This window comes from Sprattus sprattus (assembly GCF_963457725.1).
Source record: "Sprattus sprattus genome assembly, chromosome: 9".
Lineage (NCBI taxonomy): Eukaryota > Metazoa > Chordata > Actinopteri > Clupeiformes > Clupeidae > Sprattus > Sprattus sprattus.
In genome coordinates this window covers 11657202-11684701 of record NC_137928.1, presented here as the reverse complement: position 1 = coordinate 11684701, position 27500 = coordinate 11657202, and the positions used below count along the sequence as shown (strand labels likewise).

Below are 27500 nucleotides of genomic sequence, written 5' to 3'. Positions count from 1 at the left end.
GTGTGTGTGTGTGTGTGTGTGTAAGAGAGAGTGAGACTGCATGTGTGTGTGTGTGTGTGTGTGTGTGTGTGTGTGTGTGTGTGTGTGTGTGTGTGTGTGGTCATGTCTTGGACGGGGAGGCTTATTGTTGTAGAGCAGCAAATGAAGCATAGTGTTATGAGGGAAGGCTCACAACACCTACAGTGCTGCAGCCAAGCACAGAGGGAAAAGGACCGGCCATGACCAGTGCTTATGCAATTAAAACCTTAACACCATGGAGCGAGGGAGGCGGGAAGAAAGGGAGAAACTGTGTGAATAGAGAAGGACCAATACAGCGACAGGAAGTGGGAAGAGAGCGGGGATGGAAAAATGGAAGGAAGAAGAAAGGACGGAGGACACATAGACGGCGAGCAAGATGTGACCCAGCTGTTCTCTTCAAGGCCACGGCTTCAAGATGTGCCGTCCCTTGTTTACAAAAAAAATCCCCACAAGCGGAGTTAACAGCAACACTTTCGACAAGCTCCAGCTGAAAGAGCCGGTGCACGCTCTCTCTCTCTCTCTCTCTCTCTCTCTCTCTCTCTCTCTCTCTCTCTCTCTCTCTCTCTCTCTCTCTCTCTTTCTCTCTCTTCAAAAAACACACTCCACAAACCAGCAGGTGGTTCGTCTCAGCTCACACCACCACCACCTCAACTACCACGTACAGCTTGGCTATTTTTACACCACCCACCTATATATTTTGTTCTTGAGCTTAAAAACACGTCTGAAGTCAAAAGAAATATACAGCTCGCGAAAAACATGAACAAACCAGGCTGCCGCAAAAACGCGCTAACACCCTCAAGCTGTGCTGTGATTTGGCTGCCACAAGCCAGACACAGAAGCCTCTGGAATCTTTCTCCTGGGTCACCGAAGGCAAAAGGTGAACATGGTCTGTGTTTGTCCTAAGAGGGATCCAATGGGGTTTGCAGTGAAAAGATGTAGATAGTGTGTAGTTTTCGCTGGTTTGCAACACCACATGGAGCCGTCTGACCCGGTGTCTGTCATGGCGGGGTCATGACCTTCACTGGGTCATGTTGACCCTTGCTTGAGAGCGGTGTTAACCTTGGAGGTATTCAATAAGGCCGGGAGGAAATGTGTTTGAAAGAAGGCTTGGGTTTCAGACAGCTGCGGTGGGAAACGGTGAAGCCTCTTGCTTTCATTCTCAACCCCGAATTCGGCATTTTAATGGCCCGTTTTCCCTCTCTGGCACGCTCACGTCTCTTATCTTTCTGTTTGTCTGTCTCTCTCTACCTTCCTCTTTGTCGGTCTGTCTCGTTTCTTTCTCTCTGTTCTTTTCTCTCTCTCCACGTTAGATCAGGAGAGGCCTGGAGTTTGGTGAAGCTGCTGGACTCTCTCTGCCCCGCTCATTTCGGACGGCTTTATTTAGAAACTCTTCATTTCCCTTTTGTGAACTAGCATAGGGCAGACATCCAGCATCCCATAAGCCCCCTGGGCCAGCCCCACACAACCAGGAGACTGTCCAAGAGGCGACTGCATAGTGTGTGCATGCACAGATGAACATCTGTGTGTGTGTGTGTGTCTGTGTATGTGAGAGAGAGTGTAAATGTCTGTGCGTGTATGTATGTGTGTGTGTGTGTGTGTATGTGAGAGAGAGTGTAAATGTCTGTGCGTGTATGTATGTGTGTGTGTGTATGTGAGAGAGAGTGTAAATGTCGGTGTGTATGTGTGTGTGTGTGTGTTTGTTTGTATATGTGTATGTGCCCATTTGAGTCTGAATACCTCTCAGATACGAAGATATATTGAATCGGGAGATGGCTTTTCATCTTCCCAGACGGACTGCCTGTATTACTTCAGATCCAGGTTCTTAAGCGCTCCTCCGCCAGCGGATATGACGGGCCTCATATCAGATAGATGGCTTCCCTCTCTCTCCACGCTAAATCACCGCAGCCCGTTGCCTCTCGCACAGGTCTACTCATTTATCAACCAAGGTCTAAATTGAGGTAAATGGTTTCGTCACAAACATATCAGCAGCACTTCTACGCCATAACTTCAAAGGATAAAAAAACAAAAAAAAGGGAACAACTCCCACACTCTCTCTCATCGACATATACGTGCTCCCGACGAGGTCGTCCTGACGAGTGCTGCGTTGGGGCAAGAGGCTTTCGAAAATCTCTTGTGTTTATTCTGCGGATAGTTAAATCATATGCTTTGTGCTCGTGCTATGTAAATGCTTCATGTCATATGTTACCTCTGGCAAGGCTTGCTGGCGAGGCCCTTTGCATCCCTCCTCCGTGTTTTTACAAGGCTCCTGCGAATCTCCAGCTCATTTCATCTACTCTAACCAAACACTCGGCGGGGACAGTCTCCACACACACACACACACACACACACACACACACACACACATGAAAGGGGGAGCAATCAAAGACAGCATGGTGCGTGTGTGAATCAAACCAACTCATTGAACTGTAATTCCACTGTTATCGTAAGCATGAGACAAATGCCTCCCCAGACAAAGCCAACGGGTTGCATTCATACAGCGGCCTGTTCATTTCAAAACAAACACCCTGCCGAGGCCTGAAGGATTCACACACGCACACTCACACAAACCCGTCACGAACACACACACACACACACACACACACACACACACACACACACACACACACACACACACACACGCACACTCACACAAACCCGTCACAAAACACAGGGCATTTTCAACTTTCGTACTCCTTTCCTTCCAAGAGGCAATTACGTGCAAAGGAGGGGTCGAACTTGGTATTTTCCATTTTAAAAGACCATCTATTCGAACCCGGCATTTAGACTCCCATTCAGTTTTCGCTGTGGCGGATGACAGTCACTGATGGATGGGAGCTTTCTGGTGGCTTAGAGAGAGAGAGAGAAAGAGAGAGAGAGAGAGCTCAGGGGGAGATTGCTACCAGATGAGCGGCTCTTAACGTTCTCGCAGGGCTTGGGTTCCTGCTCAGATGAAGCCATCACACGTTTTTTGTTGTTGTTACAAATAAGAGAGAACGATCAGGAGAACGCAGAACAATGTGGCCATGTGGTCATCGTAACTGATCGGAAAAAAAAGTTACCCACAAAAAAACAAAAAAAAAGACAGCATGGGGCAAACAGTCTCCCCCCAAAAAAGTTTTTGTGAAACATTTGAGAGAAACAAAGAGCTCGTTTGAAAGACCTTGTCTGTTCCTTGAGCTAAGCATTCACTGGGGACGCATGATGTGGGGAGCGCTTGAAAGAGGGAACAGAGAGCAAGGCAGCTAAAAGGCTCTCGTGCTCTTCGCATGGTAATATGGGGTGGAGGGGTGGAGGGGTTGATGGAACGACTCCTCCATGTTGGTGGGGGCCTCTTTAAAGGACTTAACATTCAGTCAGAGAGAGGGGAGCCCGGAATCGCCGTCGTCGCACAAGAAGGATCAATTTCCTGTTATGAATTGGAAAGTGGATACTGGGGGGGGAAGAAATATTTTAATGGATGAATTTGTATAAGAGCGCTTTAGCTGTGGAAATGGTTTGCGGGGGGAGTACAATTTGTTATGTATAGTGTGTGCCCACGAGTGCTTGGAACAAAAGGAACTAATCTTCTTCCAAACAGAGGGACTAGCTTCTGCAATGAGAGGCAAGCTAAAGCAGACCATCGCAAAGGATATGGTGAAGCCACCCACGTACAGTATCTCTACAGGGTTTGGCATGTCTGCTCTCTGTTTGGCTGACTTTTCAATACTTCGCACTCGATCTCTCTCAGAGACACGCGTACTTCCCAAGGGTCAGTTTGTCACCTTTCGATCTCACACGCAGAAGAGAAAAAGACGTCTGACCTGTTCATGCAGCTTTTACTGGCAGCGCATTAGAGACGAGGTTAGTTTATAGTCTGTTGACAAGCAGTGAAGCCCCTCGGCCCGTAGGTCCAGCCATGAGCCAACCATTCCAGACGGTTGTCTCTTAACCCAACTCTTGACTTTTCAATATCTCTCTGGATCTCTCTCTCTCTCATACACACTCTCTTACACACAAATACATACATTCATACACACACACACACACACACACACACACACACACACAGGTTTCTTGGGGTCAGCTAGTCCACTATACATTTGACCTCCCACATACAGCACAAGTCCTCATTATGCATCTTAGTACAGGAAGTGGAGCGGTCACACTGACATCAATTGATCCTGGAACAGTTCTTCACCAGATCAAGGCCGCTTCCCTTGCATATTCGTCTGCTATGTAGTTTATAGTCTGTTGACACGATCCACAAGTTGAGCCATTGGGCCAGCCAAGCCAGAACCTCGCGTGGAGCCCTCTGTGTCGTGTCATAAAGAACATATCAGCACCAAGATCAGAGCGATTCGAGACATGCAATTTTGGTCAAGCCCCCACCCCCCCAACCCCTCTATGCAGAGGAAATGAGGAAAACTAGCGTCTATGCATCTCTGCAAAGCACCATCTTTTTCTGGAGCAAGGACACTTTTGTTTTAACTTCATCAGGTCATGTGCTTATATCAAAGTAGGGAAGTCAAACAGCTTTTGCTCTGGGAGTTTGAATGCATCTCTGGGCTCCAGACTGGGCCTTAGGAGTAAAGAGCTGCCCCTCAGCAAGTTCCCTGCGGGCTAGATAAGTACACATCATTTCTTCACCATCTAATTATACTTCCCTTATTTTTCAAACTTTAACCATGAAAAAGTGCATTGCCCCCTACCCTTCACTTTTCTCTCTCTACACACACACACAGCACACTACAAACTCCCACCTCCAAGTGCAAGATGACACAAGCAGAGAAATGAAATACTGTCCATAAGAAAGGAAAAAAAAACACTAATGCAACCCAGATGTCTTTTGGACCGATCGGCTGAGGGAGGAAGAAAAAAAAAAAAAACTGTGTACAGTCTCCTTAATCCACTTAAAATCTAAAATTTCAAACAGTTATGAAAATATTTTTCCTTGAAATGCTCTCCAGATGAAGAGAAATATCGCACCGCTCTATTGCACTTTCTGTTCCGTTATTACCTTCCCTTCTCATGTCTGTCTGCATTTCCAGCGGGGGATACAGAGCACTTCCTGATAGAGAGGTCATCCTATGACATTTCCACATCCCCGTTGGCTGGGGCGAAGCGCCTGATCTCCATGGAGATGCATATAATGAATGCCCTGGCATTAGACCTGTAATTTTCCACTGTAATTTTCAGTGGCATTCAATGAAGTACTACTTCGAAACACCGGTAATGACAAAGAAAAAGTGGCTACTAGGCATGAAAGAGTCATTTCTAGGCAATGAGTAATTTTGCCTCCCCCGGAGCAAGGACACGTCCGTGGCCTCTGTCATTTCCTCTCCATCCATTGCAGCAACTCTGCATGTGTATAAATGTATGAGGACCAGACGTTGCTCACTATGTTACCAAATGAGGCAACCACCTACTGAATCAGTGACATCCCTCCACAGTATTGTCTGGTAGTTATTCCACCTTGGTGTCGTGAATAATGTGCTGGCCAGAAACAAAGCCAATTCCAGCCAGTGTCAGCGTTTCTGAAGGGCCATCTGAAGCGACAAGCTTCTGCTGCTGGCTGGCCAAGGCACCGCCCACCGCTGTGTGGACACACATTTAAGTGGATTACAGCTGGCCTGGCCAACATGCGCCGAGGAGGAGGCCAGCTGCTCCAGAAAAGAGGGGAAGGAGAAGTGAGCGAGCCCTCGCTTTAACCGAGGAGCGGCCATGTTACCTCCAGCGCTGCTGCTGCTGCTGCCTCAGTGGCCCTGGGGACCCCAAATGGGGGACGGGAGAAGAGGGGAGAAAGAGAGGAGGTGTAAGCAAAAGGAATGGAGGAGGAGAGGCAAGTAGAGGAGAAGAAAGAGGAGAAGAAAGAGGAGAGGAGAGGAGCGTAGCGTAGCGGCGGGCCTTGGCAGCCACATGGCTTTGTGGTGGGGGCCCCTCCTGCTCACTGGGCTTGGGTGAGCTGGGGAGTGTGGCGCCTGTGAGGTTAGTGGGCGGCCCCATCGAGACACCAGCGTTCCCTTCCAGGACCTATTTTTATATTCCATTCTCTCCCCTCGCCTTACTCTTCTTACCCCAAACCCTCCTCCTCCCCTCTCTTCTCCCCCATTTCACTTTTTCAAACTTTCTTTCTGTTTGCACCCCAATCCACCCCATCCCCTTCCCCCCTATTTTTCCTCCCTTGCTTACTCCCTCCTTCTTGCTCTCCCCCTTTCTCTCTTCCTCTCTCTCTCTCTCTCTCTCCCTCTCTCTGTATCCTTCTCTCCTGCTGTCTCCCCCCTTGGTTTCTCTTGAGCTGTGATTCAGCCCTTGTGCGTGACAGAGGAAAATAAAATAAAAAAACACAGCCTTTGGTTTCTGGTTTGGATCCCAGCACTCCCTCCTTCTCTCTCTCTCTCTCCCTTTCTCTGCCTTTTTCTTCCCTACACGTATTTATTTTGCAGCAACACTTGCCAAGACAGCGAGCTCTCCCCGTCACTGGCCTGGCAGGGTGTGTGCTACGCATACATGCTACGCTAGTGCTAGAGTTGTAAGCACATGTGCAGCAGTCCCCTTCTCCTCCCTGCTGGCCTGTCGTCCGAGTCCCCTCCAGACAACTGTGCAAATACTCTAATGCCATCTATTCTCCTCACAAAACAAAACTTGTGTCATGTGTTTTTTTCTTTTTTTCATTTCATTTTCGGATGGACGACGAGATACATCTGCACAGCGTGACGGAATCTCAAAGACAGAGAGAGAGAAAAAGAGAGAGAGAGAGAGATTGAGAGAGAGAGAGAGATTGAGAGAGAGAGAGAGAGAGAGAGACAGCTCTCCCTCTTTCACATTTGCCAAGTATGCTGGAGATGATTGTCACAGGAAAGAACTCCAGGGAGAGCGAGAAAAAGAAAAAAAGAAAAAGACAGCGGTCCGACACTGAAAGGGAAGCTTAGTGGCCCATTTATCGAGCGGGCATTAAAATGCACTAAATGTCACCATTGCGCTTATATAGGGGAAAGGATCACTGTATTTAACCAGCTAATCCGACATGAGGAGTCAATTCACGTACAATACGGTTATGTGTATGACCCCCCCGGGAGGTCCTCCTCTTTCAGGCCGGCTTTACCATCACAAAGCAAGGGTGTTGGGGAGCCTTAGCGCAGTGGGGCTTAGACAGCCGGGTATTTGTAACAGGGGCTATTCTACTTGCCCACATTGTGGGGTGCTCCTCTGGCTTGCTTTATAGCGACGAGAACACAACAAGTTGCAGGGAGTTAAAAAGTCTAGACAACATGTCAAAAGGTTCGGAGGAGAGAGGAGAAAATGAATAAACAAATGGGCTGTTTGTCTGTGTTTGCTTATATCTAATGTCTGGCACCAGTGGCTGAGAGTGGAATGGTATTTTGGTTTTGTTTTATTAAGCTTTCACCTGAACTTTTTATGATATTTATCTTGAAAGAACTGGAACAAAGATTTGGTCCAGAGCCTGTTGAGTTTTGGGACGGGCCCGTAAACAAGTGAATGTGAACGCAGGTCTACTGATGACTCCAGAGGGGTTTGGGACCTGGATGTGTGCTTAAAGGATTGGCAGGATGGCCAGAGGCCCGGGTCTGTTGTTGTTATACAGTACGTGCTGTTGTCGGGAGAACCCACCTCCAGAAAGTTCTGCCATCTGCAATTTTTCTGTCATTTGCCTCTCGCGACAAAGGCTAAAATGGCAGAACTGATTATCTCGAAATAGCTTGAGCTCACCCAGAACAGCAAGAGGCCAATCTGACTGGGATGCTTATTACGAAAATCCCAGAGCGAGAGAGAGAGGGAGAAAAAAGTAAAGCCTTGAAAAAAAAAGCTTCAACTGTGATTTTTTTTTTGCAGAAAGATCTGTAGCATGCTCAAGACATTCCCCAGGGGCCTCATTTCCATTTTTCACCTTTGCAAAATGCTTCTCTATGGCTAATTTGACTCCTGCTCAACCTGTCAACAACCCATGGCTTTCCAGCAAATACTGGACTACTGAGTCCAGAGTCCAATTATGAGAAATATATACATATATACTTTCACCGAACAAACACACAAACACAACACAAACACAACGCACTGCCTTTTATAGACTAAAGACCTTAGGGAACAGTGTAAATCAGTACAAAGCAGTCTTCCTGACATTTAACTAATTACTACACACATTTTCCCCAAACAGCAGAGGACAATAAAACACAAACACACACAATCATTAAAATTTTTGCAGTTAAATAATTAAAGCACCATGGCAACCTCAGGTTGCCATGACAACCAAGGCCCAGCTCGACAGGCCGTCGAGCTGAAAAGACGTGCAAAACAATGAGGGGGAATACGTTAGGAGCTGGATACTCACTGGACTGCATTCATTAGAATAATGTCTTTATGGGGAACCTAAGAAGACGGCGGTGATCGCCATTGTCATGCTAGACAGTGCAAAAGAGTATGCTCTGTTTGAACACTGAACACATGCTAGCACTTTCACACAAACAGAAGCATATAGGGATTATATACACAAAAACATATAGTTAGCACTGAGTTTCTAAAGACTTTGGTCTGGCAAGCAAGTGGATATTAGTGGCTATTAGCCGGGCTGCTAGCTCCCTCTCTGTTATTTAATATGTGCTAATAACCACTGGCATCCCACCCTACCCACTTCTGACGACTGCAACTTTAGCAGTAATGAGAAAGTGGTGGCGGTGGCGGCAGAAACGCAGTTCTTTCCACTTCCATGGGCTCTGACATCACAAAATAGAAAGAAATAAAGAAAGAAAAAATAAATGGCTAGCATAATCCACTCTCTCTGCCACCACCACCCAAGCCTCCAACAGACTGCACCAAAACCCTTCCTTCCCCGAAGGTGATGGTGATGAGGGGGAGGGGAGACCTGTCATGCCGCCCACTGGCATGTTTTCACCAGCCTCATCGCACAGGCCAACCATGCACTACATAGGCCACAGCATGGATATATGGTCAGAGGTGTTGGGGGGGGGGGGGGGGGGGAGATGGTCCAACACAAAGGCCCAGAATGGTAAAAGACACAGGCTGTATCGGAAAGCCAACCAGCCAATCAGGAACAAACCCAGAGAGGTTGCATTGTGGAAAATCTTACGCTGCTGCTCCTGCTGCTGCTGTTGCTAATACAGCGGCGGCGGCGGCAGTGGTGGCGGGTCTCAAGCGGAGCTGGAGCCGGGTCCTGGGGGTGTCATTAAGAGCTCAGCACCACTAATGCCCTCCCTACAACCGCGCCGGCTGATACGAGCGCTGTGTAATTAAAGTTGCACCAACCACCAGACTGGAGGACAGCAACTCGAGCTTGTAGTGATCAGGGAGGCCTCCTACCTGGAGGTAAGGATGGAGCTGAGTCCTCATTTGAGCTGCTGCCAACACGATGAAAAACACAGTTTGCCACCCACAGCTTCTGCTACCAAACAAACTGGCAGTTACCGTCAAGATGCCGGCCATCTATTAATCCCCATGGGTTTCAGTTAAGTAGGCCTCAAAATGTTCCTCTATGAAGAAAAGCTTGCTCACAGATGAGAAATAACGTTATGCTTGTAACACTGGAACAATTACACACACACACACACACACTGAAATGTGAGATAACTACTATGTTCTCTCTATCTCTTCATACTAGGAAAACATTACTACACTTCTATAATTTGTCTTCCCTTGACTCCTTACCGGCAGAGCTGAACTGATCTCATGTAAAGGTCACCCATAGTGAAAGTAAGGCTCTTACCGCATGTGGTTATCAGATGAACTGAATCACAACCCCCACATTTAAAAAGAGACGTTCAACACAGCTCTGGCTTAATTTAAACCAGAAAATACAATAAAAGCTTGTCTACTTGATGATCAATCAAGTGCTTAAACTAAACAAATGAGAGCCAATCCTTTCATTCAGTTGGGAAAATGTTGGAAAAAGTTAATGCTATGAAGTAGCATGTACAGTATATATTAAGCTCCAAAGGCTATGCTTTTATCTCAAACAGTTCTCAGAGGAGAGCACACAGACATATTATTGGCCCTTCTACTCCCACAAAGTACCCTGATCAGAACTCAGGCTATTCTTTTTCATTTGATTTTGAACCTCCTTCAGTCACTGGGCTTGATTCTGATTGTAGAGACTCAATTCTGCTGAGCGTGACAAGCGAAAACGAGCTCCGGGCCCCATCCAGTCCCCTCGCTTCCAGTCAATCGCCCCTGCCGACGAGCAATTAAGGGGCTGGATTGCTAACAGATCTCACTGGCTGCTGTGTACGCTTTTCTGTTTTGATTAAAGCCGTGTCTCGGGACGGCCCGTGCCAAAATCTTCTCTTGGTTTGTGTGTCTTGGCTTATCTCTTTCCACCCCCCAACCCCCCCCATCCCGTCCCCCTGCAACCCCCCCTTTTTTGGCTCCCAATGCATCAGCCAAAGTCCGTAGCCCTTTTTGTCCCACCTTCCAGCTCTGGTGATGAGCACCCTGGCACGCTAAACCCAGAGGGCCATGCTTCATTCTATTCCATTTTATTAAAATCCTCCTCGCTCGCAATGTCCGTATCAAATTCATCTTCCACTCTGATTGCAGAGGCGCCGAGTCAGAACCAGGCACTTGGGATTCTAATGTATCTGGGGTTACGACTGTGTGTCCACAGGCTGGGATTTGTCTCGTATTTACTTTACAGCAGAGATCGCTACCCAATTTAACCTTGTGTGTTTTCACATATGGCAGTGTGCTTATATTGTCAGTGTGTATGCGCTTATATGCCTTGAATGCGAGTATGTGCGTGTGTGTATGTGTATGTGTATATGTGTGTGCGAGAGAGAGAGAGGGAGAGAGAGAGAGAGAGAGAGAGAGAGAAAGAGAGAGAAAGAGAGAGAGTTTGTGTGTGGTGGTCCTCAGCAAAGCCCACAGATGTGTAGGTGTGGGATCTCTGCACTTCCAAGGGGAAGTGTTTTTGGCCCAGATAGCCGCTCCCCTCCGTCCGCTACAGAGCCAAGGGTGAATTGAATCTAATCATACCAGCGCTTCATTAAAGTGCGCCCCCCCCATCACTTATCTGCACCCCGGGAGTAGAGGAGCCGGGTTCGCCCAGGACAGGAGAGCCCAGAGCGGGGGTGAAGGGAGAGGGGAGAGGGGAGAAGGGAGAAGGAAGATGGGGAGAGGGGAGAGGGGAGAGGGGAGAGGGGAGAAGGGAGGAGGTTGGACACAAGGCAGAGACCAAGAGCTCTCCAACAGGAGGAGCATGGCAGGACCAAACGCCCTTCCCTACCTACGGAGAGACCCGCGGCATAGCTCCACCTCTGCGTGACTCCTGTCAGCCCAGACATACATCACATTAGATAAACACGCGTGGCTCTCAGACCGTGCTCTCGCAGCGAGCCTCTCTAAACAAGAGCCCTTCAGCAGGAGCAGCGCCCTTTTTGGGATGATGGGGGTAGATATATTGCTTTCTTAAAAGGTCTCCTCATGCCAGATAATGAACCCGTTCACCAGGGGGAGTGGAAATACATTGCCTTTGAGCTTTCTGTGATACACACAGGCGCTCAGACAACGCTCTCATGTGGTGGTGTTTGGTGTGTGTGTGTGTGTGTGTGTGTGTGTGTGTGTGTGTGTGTGTGTGTGTGTGTGTGTGTCTGTGTGTGTGCGTGTCTGTGTGTGTGTGTGTGCCCAGGCAGGGCAGCGGTGGCAGCATGGTGATGATGAGATCCAGAGAGTAAGGAAGTGGAGTCTTCCTACCCCAACAGGAAAGCTGAGGGACCGGGGAGAGATAAACTCATGGCACAGGCTGAGAGAAACGGGTGGAGGGTGGAGGGTGGAGTGTGTGTGTGTGGGGGGGGGGGGGGTTCTGTTCACAATGAAAGGCAAGATTTTTTTGTATGATTATCTCAAGGCGTTCACTGTGGAGACATGGCAAGCTGGATCCTCTGGGATCATAGAACACATGAGAAAAAACAACAACGCCCCCTCTGCCCCCCACCCCCCCTTTCTTGACAGCCGACTTTGGGACATGGGAGTTGGTGGGGTCCACCCCCCCCCCCCAAAAAATCTTCCTCTGTTACCATGGACACCACCACTTCGTCCTGGGGAGTGTTTCTCTTGCTTCCTCTCTGCGTTGGGGCCTCTGCGGGACTCTCTCACTCCTCCTCCCCATCTCCCTCTCTCTCCCGCCCCTCTCCTTCTCTCTCTCTCTCTCTCTTAGTTCTCTCTCACTCTCTCTCACTCCCTCCTTCGCTCCCTCCCTCCATTTATCAGAGTCTGTCTCAATCGCTTTGCCCTCTTGTCTCCTCTTCTCTGCTAGGCTCCACAGAATGCCAGCCGTCATCCTTCCTGTTCTTTGTTCCTCGCCTGTCCCCCCCCCCCCCCCCCCAACCCTCTTACTTTTGTTCGGCACCCCACCACTGGCCACTTCACATCTCTTTGGTGCCAAGGATGCTGGACGCTGGGTGTCTTCTGATTAATGGGAAACATTATGGCTTCAATCTCATATTTAGGGCCTTTTTCCAATCCCCTTATTTATATAATTGTACATAACTGTAAATCAGATTGAAAACCACCAGCCGTGGCCCAAGCAGACGCAGACAGCCCCCCACCCCCCCTCTACCGAGGCACTTATCCCCCGCTCTTTGGCGCATCTCTATCAACTAAATGTGTTCATTTGAGGTAGTCAAACTGCAGTGAACAGCAGATTTCTGTGATATAGGGGTATACTATCTGGGGTTTCTGAATAGAAAACCTTGCTTATCTCCTCTAAAAATGTTAAATGGCTGAGGACGACATACTTGTGGCAAGGAATTGTGGATGCTAAAAGTGATGGTTCATTAAAATAACATCAGCTTGGCGTTCTTTTCTTACCTTATAAATAGAGCTTTGACCCGTAGCCACAAGTGAGCTAGTTTTATGAGGCTTTCACTGCATCTATTCAATCTTCTTAAGTTGTCAAAGGAGATAACATCATGTAACCATCCAAAGCACACTGTCTCAATTTCTCACAAGATATCAGAATTGCAGCTATTTCAAGAGAAACCGCGTTTGAAATATGATGGCTGGTCGATGAAAAGTCTGCCCAGAACTTCTATCAAGTTAAAAGTGGTTTATTTTTTTGCCAACAACGATAAAAGATGTGAAGTTTTGAATTCTGCATGAGTCTATGGCATGTTTACAAACTGGTGTTTGCAAAAGCCAAACCCAGATCATCTCTGGAGCCTGGTGGTACCCTGCTGGGTCAGTGAACTGCAAAGGCACAAGATTAAGTGTACACAAGAGCGTAACTGGGCGAAGCAAACATGTATATTTTGTCATTCTTCAAGTGTTTTTGTATAATGCATTTCAATGGATGGACCACGGCAGCTGTACCTCACGATGGCTACTTTATTTTAGCAAAATAACTTTCTAGCAAAATAACTTTCTCCCTAAATGATATGTATTTATGTGTGTGTGTGTGTGTGTGTGTGTGTGTGTGTGTGTGTGTGTGTGTGTGTGTGTGTGTGTGTGTGTGTATTTATGTGTGTGTGTGTGAGTGTGTGTGTGTGTGTGTGTGTGTGTGTGTGTGTGTGTGATCTGACTTTGAATTCAGACAGCCTGTTCTATCAACCAGCTCAATTGCTTTCAAAACAAGAGTCTAAAAGTAAAAACACAATTTCCATATAATTTGAGTCAGGGAAGGCATTTGATGAGGCGAACTCTGCACGGGGCTTCATTCAGCACTTGGGTGCGCTCCACTCCATCGACACGGTGCTCTGCTGGGGTGTTTTCGAGATCAGCAGACTTTGTAGCAGAAACGCACTCCGCCCTGCTGCCGGGGGATGATGCACATAAATAATGAAACACATGTGGGACCGGCGTCGCCGCCGAGAGATGGCGTCGAAGCGGAGGTGGTGATTGACAGCGACACCGCAAGGTGATTTATGTTCTGCTGACTCCAGAGCAAGTCAGAGTTAATGACGACGCCAAAAACAAAAAAAGAAAGAAAAGCGAAACCCTGATTCTGCGTCGAAGAGTCGCCAGAGCCAGTCTGTGAACAAGGGAAAGAAACGCCAAAGTTTCTTGCACTCAATCTAGCATCTCTCTCTTTCTCTTTCTCTTTCTTTTTGTCCTTCTCTTTATCTCTCTCCTTCTCTGTCTCTCACTCTACTTTTGTCATGGCCTTAACCATTCTCCTTCAGCCATGACTTCAGCGGAGAAACACGAGACGTCACTGTCGAACCCCATTGCAGCCTTCCAGACGCTATTGTGAATCACATCAAAAGGGCTGAGGTGGCAGCCATATGCACGCCGTGTTTAATAAGCGCGGTAGCGCCTGTCAAGGCTGTCGAAAAAAAGCACAGCTCACACAACTCGCCCAGCTGCCGTGCAGGGAAAACCGACGTACGGTGCAACAGCTCCCGTACTTCAAACGTGTGTGTGTGTGTGTATGTCTGTGTGTGGGTGTTATCGAAACGGCGCCGTACGCAAGTTATTACATGGGCTAACCACGCAGGCTAATCAGATCGGAAAGCAGCCTGGTGGCTGATAGCAGGAAATGAGCGGTGATTGATTTCCACCCCCTGCCTTTGTTGTGGCAGCAGACAAAGAACCCGATGCAGGTCTAAAGTGAATGTGGCAGCGGTAAGACCTGGCATATCAGCGCACCCAGACAGACCTGGAATGAGAAGATGCACCAAAAGCCTATTGTCCAGGTTCCTGCTGTTATTATTATTGTCAGTTTCCACTCGGCCTGTTCTGTGCAGGAGTGACTCACCATGAGAGTGAGCTCAGTCTCACAGCCTATTGCAGAGGATGCATCGCCAAGGACCATCACCAAGGTTCCTGCCTTTCACTCCTTCCACACACCTACACCCCACTTCCCAACACTATCAATGTCATCTGGATGATGTGCAGACAAGAGAGTGAGGTGAGATCGAGGGAGACAGAGACAGACAGAGAGAGAGAGAGAGAGAGAGAAAGACTGAAAGAGGGAGACAGCCAGCATACCATAGCCTAGGTTCAGCCAAGAAAGTGGATGCAAGGCCTATCACCAAGGTTCCATCCTTACAATGTTTCCATATACCTCTCCCCCACACACGACCCAGACTGTCATATGGATGGAGTGCAGACGAGAGAGGTGAGAGAGAGAGAGAAAGAGAGACAGAGAGAGAGAGAGAGAGAGAGAGAGAGAGAGAGGACATGAGAGACAACAGGTTGAAAAGGGAATTTAGTGCGCGGCCCGCGCCGGGATGCTCCATAAAGGCTGCGGGTTCAAAGTGCAGATGCTGCACCAGATGACAGATCTGCAATAGGGATTTGTGTTGTACTGTAATTCCATCTCAGGGACCTGATGAGAATCCATTACACAACTTTTCATCTACACTTTCCAGCCCTCAATCACGAGGAGGCCGCCAGCACTGGCCTGAAGGCAGCCAAGGAAACAGATGTTTGGATACCACTGCCTTCCCTGGTGATATGACATCGGCCCTTTCAAATAAGGGATGGACGTCGGGTGGTGGTGAGAGGGACTCTGCAGTCCGTCATTCAAAACTACTACACTGTGTTTCTGTTAATAGTGTCTAGCGCATGCCTGGGGCCCAACACACACTGTTCTCATTGAGTCCTGCTCAACTGAACCATCCATGTTTGAAAAGTCCTCTGGGATTGGTTACCCAGCCCCTTTAAAACAAGTGTCTCACTCTCACTCTCACTGTCTCTCTTTCTCCCCCTCACACACACACACACACACACAGACACATGCACAAACAGGCACACAAAGCCACACGTACACACAGGCACACGCACACACAGGCACACATACACACAGGCACACGCACACACAGGCACACGCGCACACAGACACACGCGCACACACACACACATATCAAGTAAGATGTGAGGTCACTCCTTCCAATTCACTTCACATTCCAAGAGGAGCCAGTGAGGTCTTTTGAAACAGACAGTTATATGTCCCCCATATTTATGGGGTGCTAGCGGGGGAACAGAGGACAGGTCACTGCTTTGGAAAAGGGAAGGGGCCCGTGCACAATACCTCCACTCATTTTCTTTGGCTTGCACGCGTTTCGTGAGGCAACTGAGAATTTGTGTGTTTGCGTGTCCGTCAAGGTAGTGTGTGTGTGTGTGTGTGTGTGTGTGTGTGTTTGTGTGTGTGTGTGTGTGTGTTTGTCAGTCCATCTGTCTGTCTTGACTGTGTTATGTATGTGTGTTGTGATATATGTATCTGGTGTCTGTGTATGTTGTAGTCTGCGTGTGTGTGTGTGTGTGTGTGTGTGTGTGTGTGCGTGTGCGTGCACGTCATAAATTTCCCCACCACTCCACTCCTACTGCTGAGGCCCTCGATCCCACAGGTGCACTTGAATCAATCTCGAGTCGAATCTAGGGCAGCCATTACAGCATTTCCTCCTACAGCCACCCTCCCCCCCCCCTCCCTCCTCCTACAATCCTCCAACCCCCCCCCCCCCCCCCCAATTCACACTCCTAACACATCACACATGATCAAGGGTCCCTACACAACGCCTCCACCTAATTACAGCTCTTCTCGCTTCTCTCTCCTCTCTCCCTATCGGCTCTTTTCTTCTACATGGATCTCTGTGAGAAGCACCCTAACATGCATGCTTCATAAAGGGAATATGCTATGAAGGGTAAACCTGCACTGAAAGCAAGGACACAAGGCACAGATTAGATCTCTTTAACCCAATTGGACAACTTGTAGATGCATCTTTTGGTGGCAAAACCAGGTTTGACTTGAGATAATTAGATTTACTCAGTGGGGGAAAAAGACCCACCTTGCTAACCTTCCTTCCAGCAAAAGAGACAAGCCTGAGCTCAATAATTGAATCAATAATGAAATGCAATCCTAAGCGTTAAGCTCAGGAAGTCAATTGAGTTTACGGAGTTTCCTCAGAACAAACTAAACTGCTACCGACTGGTACAATTGTAGGATAGGACTGGGCAGGCTTTAAAAAGACAAAGCTGACAGATTGATATGGAGGACCACCGTGCTGTGGTGGAGAAGGGAGAGAAAAAAAGACAGGGAGGAAGGAGGAGAAAGAGCAAGATAGAGGTGGAGGAACAGAAAGAGAGAGAGAGAGAGAGAATGAGAGAGAGAGAGAGAGAGAGAGAGATCTGCAGAATTGCTGGGTGCCTTAAAGTCTGTGGCTAGGAAAGACATTGTGGGGAAGCCATGATTTTAAAATGGAAAACACTCTTCCCAAAGCATCCTGTCTGCGTGGTACATCCCTTCTTGTGTGTGTGTGTGTGTGTGTGTGTGTGTGTGTGTGTGTGTGTGTGTGTGTGTGTGTGCACATGTTTGTCTGCATGTGCGTGTGTGCATGCACATATTTCCACTATCATATACACACCTACTACAAAAATACTGTCGCTACCCACTACATTGTGCATTATCTGCAACCTAAAATCCCTTTTCAGTCATACAAGGCATCTGTCGTAGTGAGATAGAGGCATACTGTGCCCATTTTGGCATAGTCCATCGGCATAGTCCTAACGCCATGCCACACACTCTACGCCTGTTTCCTTTCGGTAGCTCTCCTTCTGTCCCCCTCCCGAGCCCGAAAAACACGGCGACCGGTGCCAAGCCATCGAGGTAATCACCGTACATTAAGCCACCTTTACAGTCCTAATTAGACATTTTACTAAACCCTAATGGATCCAATTTAGATGCCGAAAATAGAGTGATGCCGACCACACCGAAAGGCGCTGAGTGGTTCAGTCTGGTCTGCGAAGGGCTTCTCTGCGCGCTCGCAAACATTCTTACTCGCTCGTTATTTTAAAGCTGGCACGGCTCGCCCAGAGGGTTGCTGAGGTTGCTGGCAGACACAAGGGGATGCATTCTTTTTAACAGCAAAGTTCTGGATATGGAGACAATTTGCTTAGTGGTTAAGATGTTTTAGGCCACGGTGTGCGTATATATAGCATGGCGGAATTACAAGATGACAAGATATATTACACAAAACCATTTCTTATAAAAACTATGGCTAGGGCAGCTCCCGGAGTGTGTTACATTATGTCCCCCGAAGGAGATATTTATACCGTATCTCGTGAGCATATTTGGTCTTTGCCAGAGATTCGGCTGCGGTTAATTTCTTGTGCATCTGGCTGTGTGGGCCCAGTGTTTGTTTTTATTTTGGACCCTGCAGAAGAGCGAAGCGGGGCTGGGTTTTTGTGGGGCGGATAAGCTCCAGGTTTAGGGCGGACTGCAAACAGGGAGCCAGATGAGGACTCCACATTTCCTGCGTAATTGGGGCGAATGCCAGACCCATATGCAAAAGGGGACCAGAGGCCCGAGGGAACAGAAGGACTGGTCGGCCTACACCATCAGCCATGCCAGGCACTCAGCAGTCTTTCTTCAGAGAGAGAGAGAGAGAGAGACAGAGAGAGGGAGAGAAAGAGAGAGAAAGAAAGAGAGAAAGAGAGAGGCAGAGACACAGAGAGGGAGGGGGAGACACAGAGAGGGAGGGAGACAGAAAAATAGGGGATAGAGAGAAAAAGGGATGGCAAAAAATAATGAGATAACAATTGATGTAGAAGTAAAGAGAGAAGTGAAAATAAATAAATGGAAAGTGGAAAAACAAAAATAGTCACTGAGATACAAACAAAGGGAGCTGAGGAAAGACACAGAAATAGAGAGAGAAAGAGAGAGACAGAGGTCAGACAAAGTGGTTGGCTTTGTTTGGTCACCAAGGCAGGTCAGAGAAGGGTTTGTGTGCAAACCTGAACTCGGTCACTGTGGGACCCCGGCCTCTGTAGAGGGGCCGGGGTCCGATGACACCAGCACCTGCAGGCTGACTTCATGCAGAAGTTAATTTACACCAGTCTCTTTCCCCTAGCACTATTCAGCAGGGGTACGGCTGACCTGCCGGTGACTGGGACCTCATGGGCAGGGGGGGCACTCCCTCGAGGGGAGCGGGGGATGGGGAAGGGGGCAAGTGTCCAAGGGGAGGAGGGTGTCTGCCAGATGCAGCCGTCACCTGCTCCTCCCCCCTCTCGCCCCAGGGGGAGGATGACAGGATCCCTTCAGGAAGTGCCGTGAGAGCGCAGCACGCAGTCGCAAAGGCCAAGGGCATGCGGAATAGGGAGGTGTGAGAAAGGAAAGAGAGACAAGAGATAAAGGCGGAGGGGGGGGGGGGGGGGGAGGAGGAGTGGGGGAAGAAAAAAGAAGTGAAAGGAAGGGAAGGGAAGGGGAAGGAGGAATAAAGAGCTATTTTTTTCCGCCCCGAGCGCCACACAGACAGCGGCGAAGGCTTGTGGGCCTTTTCCACAGCTGGATACAGCTGCTGAGTCGGGCCCTCCAACCAGCTGCCAGAGGGCTGACTGTCCCTCCCGGGAAACCGGTTCATGTTTTCTTTAGCTCTCCATCTCTCCCTCTGTCTCACTTTTCCTCCTCTCTCTTCCTTTTTCCTGTGTTTCTGTCATCCCTTGATTCTTCTCCCTCGCCCCCCGCCATTTCACAACGCTCACACTCGTCTTTGGAGACTTGGCAGCCATCTTCATAGGCCCTGGCCTCACCTGCACATGAATGTCTGGCCCAGACAGAGTGTATCGTCTGATGAAATTCCTCGTTCCCCCCCACCCCCCCCCCCCCCAGAAGTGCGACTATCATCCTCCATGTCCAGATGTTGGGAGGAAAGATCCCTTTTTTCCCGTCTCCCTACAGACCTACATCCTTCACAGACGACGCCCCAGTGTGAGCTGCCTGTCTCTCCTTTTCCTACTTCCCCAATATGCTCCCAGCAGCCCCTACTACTGCCAAACACCATTCATCACCCATTAGGGTCCAATAAGAAGGCCTCACCACCATGCCCACCAAAGAAATGGGATTGTGGAAAAACTCTTTGTTTGATTGTCAGCGTAGGAGATGCTCGGCTGCAGCTGCCACCTGCATCAAAGAGTTGCGCTCCGAACACCAAAAACCACGCCGCGAACATAACTCTCCTCTAACTCCTGTCCTTGGCTGCTCTGTGGCATTGTCTTACAACACACACATCCTAAATGTGTCACCGATAACTAGTGCAAAAGCCACCCCTTTGATTCACACCCCAGGGGGAGCTTAAAACATTTCCACCGCCAGCAACCTTTCGCCCCCTTTTTTCCTGTGAAGTTCCGAGATGGGGTTCCGGGTTAGAAGAGGAAATGATGGACGGCCCCCGCGCTATAACGGTCGCCCAGCTGTCTACTGGCAGGGCCCAAGTGCCAACCCGAGCGCCCGCAAACTGCCCAGATGTGCATCAGTGTTTACACTCGCCTCGGTGCCCCTGCCTGCCCTCGGGGACAAAGTGCTTGCGGAAGTATTATGCTTGTGAACACATTAAGTATTACTGCATCGAATTTCCTGCAATTTTGTCGCTCTGTGTAAATAATGTGCAAGACCACAGCGCAGACAGAGAGAGAGAGAGAGAGAGAGAGAGAGAGAAAGAAAGAAAGAAAGAGAGAGAGAAGCAGCTCGGAGGTTAGTGGGAAGAAAAAGAAACAGTGCGAACTAAAAGTGGAGTCGGCCTGCCTTGAGCAATAACACTCCCTTGAGTGAGAGTTGAAGAGGCATGCCATTAAGACAGTACAGTTAACTTGTCAAGTAGCTCCGCTAGCTTTAGAATTACAACTGGTTGGACTGATTACAGGGCTGATGCAGCAAAGGGCTGTCTCCAAACTGGTCATTTCAAATGATGCTTCAGACTGCACACGACTTAATGGGATGGCCTAATTTGTCAAACAAACTTATTTACGTTACCATGACAGCTTAATTATTAGGTGAACGTGTAAATAACGTTTAAACAACCCGGCCATCTACGTGTTACATTATTTGTCTTGCCATTACTTAGATGTTTTATGTTTCATTGAGATAAAGATATGAATAAATTGACGAGGACTTCTAAAATAAGCATTAGTATAACAAATTCCAATCCCTAATATCGTTTTTCATTTTAACATGTGAAAGTCTGTTCGTTTTTTAAAAGGGACTGAGAACAGATTGGCGCGGCCAAGCGTACTTTTTTTTACTCCCCACCCGCAAAGCATTCAAAGCATTGACCCCCGCTTGTTTTGTGAGGCTCCCACTTCTGGATGTTTGTGGGAGAGGGTTCGAACGAGTGAAAATCTAAATGCCTGCCACTACGCAATGTTGGCTTGAACAAGGCCCAGCTGGGAAGCGGTTGCCTTTTGTCCGTGCTAAGGCACTGTGACCGAGTCAATGGAAACAGAGTGCATGGAGGAGGGCGAGGAGGGAGTAAAAGCAGGCAAAGTTGGACGTGGCCGCGGCCCGAGACAAAGAAAAACGGACATCTGATTAAAAATTGGCCATATGGTGCTGGGCAAACTACCTAATGAGCCATGTTGCCTTCCACTTTCCCCCACGATCTGGGCACCGGCTCCGTGCGCGAGAGGCTTTTGGAATGAGGAGGCATACCGCGGCTTAAAAACTCGAGAGCGCTGAGCACTCATCTGTTCATGATTTGAGCTTAACTGTGCTAGTAATATAACAGTCCCAGTGTGACAGACACAACAAAGACGGTAAACTGTACTACAAAGCACAACGCACACAGATTGATCACTCATGTCCTCCAGAAACCTCCAAAATGTGGAACACCTACGTTTTAGGGCGTGTGTTTCTGTGTGTGTGTGTGTGTGTGTGTGTGTGTGTGTGTCTGTGTCTGTGTGTGTGTGTGTGTGTGTGTGTGTGTGTTCTATCTCAAGACAAGATGCTGAATATATTAAATGATAAAAAGAAAAGGATTATACATCTAGATGTAGTTTGCACTGCACAACTCTGTGTGCCCCAGTTCGAAACTGGAGCCAATATTGACTCTTTGTCTTCCGTTTCCAAGCACAAATAAGGAGCTCTCTGTGTCTCTGCCACCAGTGGGTGTCCTTCATCGCCGCTGAGAGTGGCAGGGGTCTGGGCTGTTCTGGAGGGGTTCTGCTAAAAAAAACAGGGGGGCGGTGGGTGAGGGGCAAGAGGGGCTGGGGGGGAGGAGGAGAGGAGGAAAAGAGGGAGGGGAAAGGGGGAGTATGGGCTGGCAGAGCCATGAGAGGACCACGCTTGTGTTTCAGGAAGGTGGCCCCAGGAAGCTTCCTCTCTCCACACGGCACCCCAACGCGCCTCCAGATGTTAGCCAAGACCGAATTACACTGGGCCCGATTAGTCCTTTAGCCAGGGATTATGGGGGAGAAAATTATTACCTCACTCCAAATCAGGGCCAGTTTTTCCAAAAAAAAATGTTTTGCAGACACAGTCCACAGACAGCGGCACAGTTACCTTTTGTGGCCTGTAAGAACAGGGAGGTACCCTGAAAACAGCACCTGTTCTTGCGGAGGTGGATGAGGACATTGCAACCTCTTGCGACTGCTGAAATTCAAATGATCTGCGGTAACACCATTAATCTGGAAAGACGGGAGGAAATCCTGCCCTTATTCTTTCGTCTCCCAAGGACACTGCCCAGGCTTTCTAGTTCCACTCCACTCCCTCAAAAGGCATGAAAGAAGTTCCCTCCTTGCAAAGTTTCCCACAGTTTGTCTGATTTCAGGTTGTCAGACAGAGAAGAAGGGGGCACTGGAGCTGGCCTCCTCCCTCAGTCTCCCGTAGCCACATGGTGAGCGAGCACAGCGATGGCTCCTGCAAAAAAGGAGCAATGTGTTCCAAATCATCCCGAAACAAAAATTCTTTCTGGAAATATCGGCAACCAGGCACAGAGGTGTATCGCATTTTCTCAAACCACAAAGCTCTCTGAGAGGGCCTTTTGTCCAATGCCCAGGACCAATCAGAATGCCGAGCATGAAGAAAATGTGTGCGGTGCATTTAGGTGATGTCTTTTCAAGGACAGGGGGGGAGGGCTTGGGGATTTGCTCCGTGGCCTGCGTTGCCAAGGCACGGCCAAGGCAGGAAACCTTTTTGAAAATAGGGTTGCAAAGATAAATGTATAAGTTGGAGTATCAAGTTGGACAGACGCATGCCAAAATGTTTTCTTTCTGGCGTGCGAATGTCTGGGTGCTTCTCACGTTGCCAAGAAGGCCCGCGGTGATGACAGGCATTCTAGGTTTGTCCAAGGGGGGCAGAGGGAACGGAGAGGCGTCAGCGAAGGGCTCAGGGTCTGTCCTCACACCCCACTAACGAGCTCTGAAGCAAGATCAGATAAGAGGTGCTGGGGTTTGGGGGAGAGACGGGGAGACGGGACACCCCCACAGACACTTAAGGAAGTCCCCCACTCCACCCCTCTGAGCCTTCATCAACACCACTTCCATCTCAAGCCTCCACAAAACCGGGGTTCTCCCTCCTCCGCCCACCCCCTACCCCCTCCCCAAGCTGCTAGGAGACCCCCTCTCGCCTTTCCACTGGAGCCAGTCCCAGACACCCCAGCACCCAAACTAAACACAGAGGAGTGATTCTTTACTCTTGCAGTTGTTGGCTTTCTCCTGACTCACACCCCACCACCCCCCGCACCCATTCCCCGACAGAAGTGCACTCTGTGTGTGTGTGTGTGTGTCGGTCTGTCTGTCTGTGTGTGAGTGTGTGTGTCCTGTGTCACTTTATGAAGATAAGAAGCGCTACCCACACACAAAGCTGGAGAAAAAAACAGCCCCCGAGCCCCCACAAGGCTGAATCTGTATCAGGGATACAAAACCCAGCAGAAAGTGGTGTGCGGCGCTAACAAGCTCCAACCAAACGCAGGATTGTTCAGAGGCTCTCAATGAACTGAGGCTGGACAAAAGCTTCCTCCCTCCTGCACTGAGCACTTGAGACCCGCCGGGCAATCGCACTTCATCTAACTCATGGAGTCTTTCCTTCCATTCAATACACGAGTGAATGGGAGCCTTAACTAAACGCACCAATTACACAGCTGCGGCTCTCTGACAGAAGTGAAAAACTTCTTTTCACTTGCTCCCCAGCTCTCTCTGCACAGGCTGAACAGCCAGCACTCTGCTTTAGAGAGGGACCAAGGTGGGGGGGGGGCAGGGGTGAATGGCCTGTCGGTCACAGCATGAGGCGTCCCCCCCTGCTCCTGAAAAATAAGACGTCGCCCCCGAGCTCTTTCTCCGGCCTTCACCTTTCCCATGTCCTTTCATCCCGTCACTTCCACAAGAGCTCACCTTTGGAGACGGCCCCTCTCTCTAAGCCCCTCACGTCTAGAGCTGGCACCCCCTGAGGCCTGAGGAGTGGGACTGAGGGTGGGTGAGACTGGGTATGGAGGATAACTACGCTTGTGAAAAGCTCAACCCTAACTCACACATGTTGACAATATTCTTCAGCTTTGGCATTAAGTCACAATGAGTGTTGCTCCGCACTGAATGGTGACATGAAGAAATACCCTGCGACAGGATGAGACTATAGATACATAAAGAATGTGCGAAGGGATTAGTCGTCACACCATGACATAGTCAGCCTGTGCCTTAGGCTCTACAAGTCACTTTAATGAGTAACAGTTGTCTTCACTGCATGTTAATCCCATTTTAATTTTGCTGCCATAAGGTCAAAGCTCTGACTGCGAAGACGGTTGGAAAACTCATGTCATTCAGGGCACTTGTGAAACACCCTTTTTTCCCTCCTTTTTCATCCTATAGCCACTGCCGCACTGCTTTAAATGACAAAGCGTCACACATAGTGTAAGTGTGGAGCCAGACCGCATTATGATAATCACGAACTGCTGTGCAAGAGACCTGGGGGAGAAAAAACAGTCCAACCCACTTCAAACGTTTGGGTTGATGATCACAATACTTCTATTGTAATTGCTTTTGGACCATTCCGTGTCTGGAAAAGTAAAAAAAAAAAAAAAAACGGTGGGAATTTTTTTTTGTGCAAAGGTTTGGGAAAAGGATGAAAAAAGGCTCTCAAAATGTCTTGCTGTGATGCTTGGATGCAGAGTTGGCATAACCTTTTCAGGCTGCAGCGTATCTAGCAAAGAACTGCTGGGCCCTAACACACCAAATCTTGTTTCCAGCAGTCACTTGGCTGGCCAGAAAAGAGACAGATTTGCTTTGGTTTGGTGAATAACCTTGGACCCAGGCTGTGCGGTATTGGTTATGGTCTCCCTGACAAATGTCTTCCAGAATTTGTCTTACTCATCTTAATCTATTACACTAAAAAACTAAAACAATAATTCTTCCATCATCACAAATATTTTCTACCTCCCAACCATAAACACTTCACTGCTATACATACAACGCCTTGTGTTGATGGAGACAAATGTTCTAATTGTTTTCTGCTATCCCAGGAGCCATACTGTGGTGCAGAAGAGGACCTCCCAGGTGACTGCAAAGAGCTTCTATTTCTTGATCCGGGCCAAGAGCAGTCAGACAGCCCTCATCCTCCTCTCTCTTTCCTCCGAACTCCTCCCTCTCTCCGGGGAAGCTACGCCGCCAAACTCCCATCTGCCGAACCCTCTGTCAGGTCTGCTGTGTGATAGCTCCGCGTTTGTGTATGTGTGTGTGTGTGTGTGTGTGTGTTTGTGTGGTGTGTGTGTGTGTGTGTGTGTGTGTGTGTGTGTGTGTGTGTGTGTGTGTGTGTGTTTGTGTGGTGTGTGTGTGTGTGTGTGAGTGTGTATGTGTGTGTGTGAGTGTGTATGTGTGTGTGTGTGTGTGTGAGAGAGAGAGAGAGAGAGAGAAAGAGAGAGTGTACAGTATGTGTGTTAGAGTGAATGAGTGAGTGAGTGAGTGAGTGAGTGAGTGAGAGAGTGAGTGAGAGAGAGAGAGAGAGAGAGAGAGAGACTTCTTCCAAACTATGGCTGCAGAGTGTATGAGTGTGAGAGTGAATGAGTGAGTGAGTGACTGAGTGAGAGAAAGAAAGGAAACGTCTTCTTCCAACCTATGGCTGCAGACTGAAACATGTATTGCAATAACCTGTAACTATGTGTACTGCCTAATTGCTCTGCTTCTTTCGAAAGCTCCCTCCACAACTCCTCCAGGAGCAGCTGATTACACAAACCACTTTGATGTCTTAAAACAGAAACTGATTTAGTTTTTTAAAACAGTCAAACAATTTTTGGGGAAAAAAAGGCCCGAACAACAACCTGAAAAAACAATAGACTCTGATGATACATGATTGTGGTCAGCCCCAGAATGACTTTGGTAGTCTGCATATCATCAAGGCTAGTGGGAAGAAAAGTATTTTTAAAACAGATTTCCTAGACCTGGCAGCGTATAGGAAACGAATTGAAACACATTTGTTAGGTGAAGAGGTCTTTGGATCTCACTGAAAATGCCCTTCAATTTAGTCCTATTGTATGCATTGTGAAAATCCTCATTCAACTACATCTAACTAGAGGCCCGGGGGTTGCACTTCTGCGTTCACTCCTCTGCACTGTCTTAGTTACCTTGGAAACCTTAGAGAGGTGAAGGCGAGGACAGCCAATACAAAGCAAATCTCCTTAGCTGCAGGACAGCAGGTAACTCCCGACTCATTCGTTCCAACACAAGCAGGCTACACATCAAAACTGCCTGCAGTGTATGAATTTGCATTCAAATGAATTGAGTTCATGCTCTCTTTAAGTTGTTAAATAATGTCAGATATATTATATGTCAAGGACCTTAGTCTGCACCTGATTTTACTATTCTAGTTCCAGAATTTTGCATGAATTTTGCAGAAGACTTATTGCATGTTTCTAATTTACTGAATGCATGTACATTATTTAACGTGGGTTAACAGATCTTAAGTAGAACAGATTCTTACCTCTAGGAAGCAGGTCCCAGCAGAAGTGTTCTCCTTAATGGACACGTTGTAGAAATTTCTCTCGAAGACAGGCTCGTTGTCATTTATATCCTGCAATACGATGTTGACCACCGCCGTGGCGGATAAAGGGGGCTTGCCAGCGTCAGTAGCCACAACAGTAACCGTGGGCGTGGGGTCCGCCTCATAATCCAGTTGGGCCAAAGTGGTGATGATACCCGTCACGGCATCTATGCCGAACCACGCCTCATGAGTTCCATGGTCCTGAAGTATACTGTAATGGATATCTCCATTAGGCCCCTGGTCTTTGTCTCTGGCTGTGACCTGTAAAACAAAGCTTCCCGGAAACACCACCTCAGGAATGACCTGTGTGTAGACTTGCTGGTCGAAGAAAGGCGGGTTGTCGTTGACGTCAGTGACCTGAATGATGAAGGAAGACTCGGCTCGCAAGGGCGGCGTACCAGAGTCTGTCGCCATGACGCGGAGCTCATACGAGTCCCTCTCCTCTCGGTCCAGGATCTGGTCCACACAGATGAGGTAGATGATGCTGTCTTTAGTGGTCAGAGCAAATTTCCCTTCACCCCCCTCTAGCGAGACGTTGACGTTGGCATACTCCCCATAGTCCGGGTCGGTTACGGAGATACGAGCTACGTACTGGCCTGGCTGGGCACCCTCAGAGATCCGCGGGGAACCATCCTCGCTGAGGAAGATGATGGTCATGGTGGGCTGGTTGTCGTTGTAGTCTCGGACATTTATGGTGACAAAGGCGTTGGTGACCTCGGGCTGGGTGGCATTGTCCCGTGCTTGCACCACAAGTTCATGGACCCTCCTCATCTCGTAGTCGAGGGGTTTGTTTAGGGTGATGATC

General features: G+C 48.6%; 1 protein-coding gene across 1 annotated transcript in view; it reads right to left on the bottom strand.

Annotated features, from left to right (window-relative positions):
• Nucleotides 1-27500, bottom strand: part of dchs1a (dachsous cadherin-related 1a) — a gene marked incomplete at both ends in the record, with an annotated part of 87950 nt that overhangs the window by 59515 nt on the left and 935 nt on the right. The window contains one exon of the mRNA XM_080844953.1: nt 26636-27500. This exon is cut by the window's right edge and continues 935 nt beyond it. Within this exon, the coding sequence (XP_080701079.1) occupies nt 26636-27500 (865 nt within the window). The remainder of the gene's footprint in view (nt 1-26635) is intronic.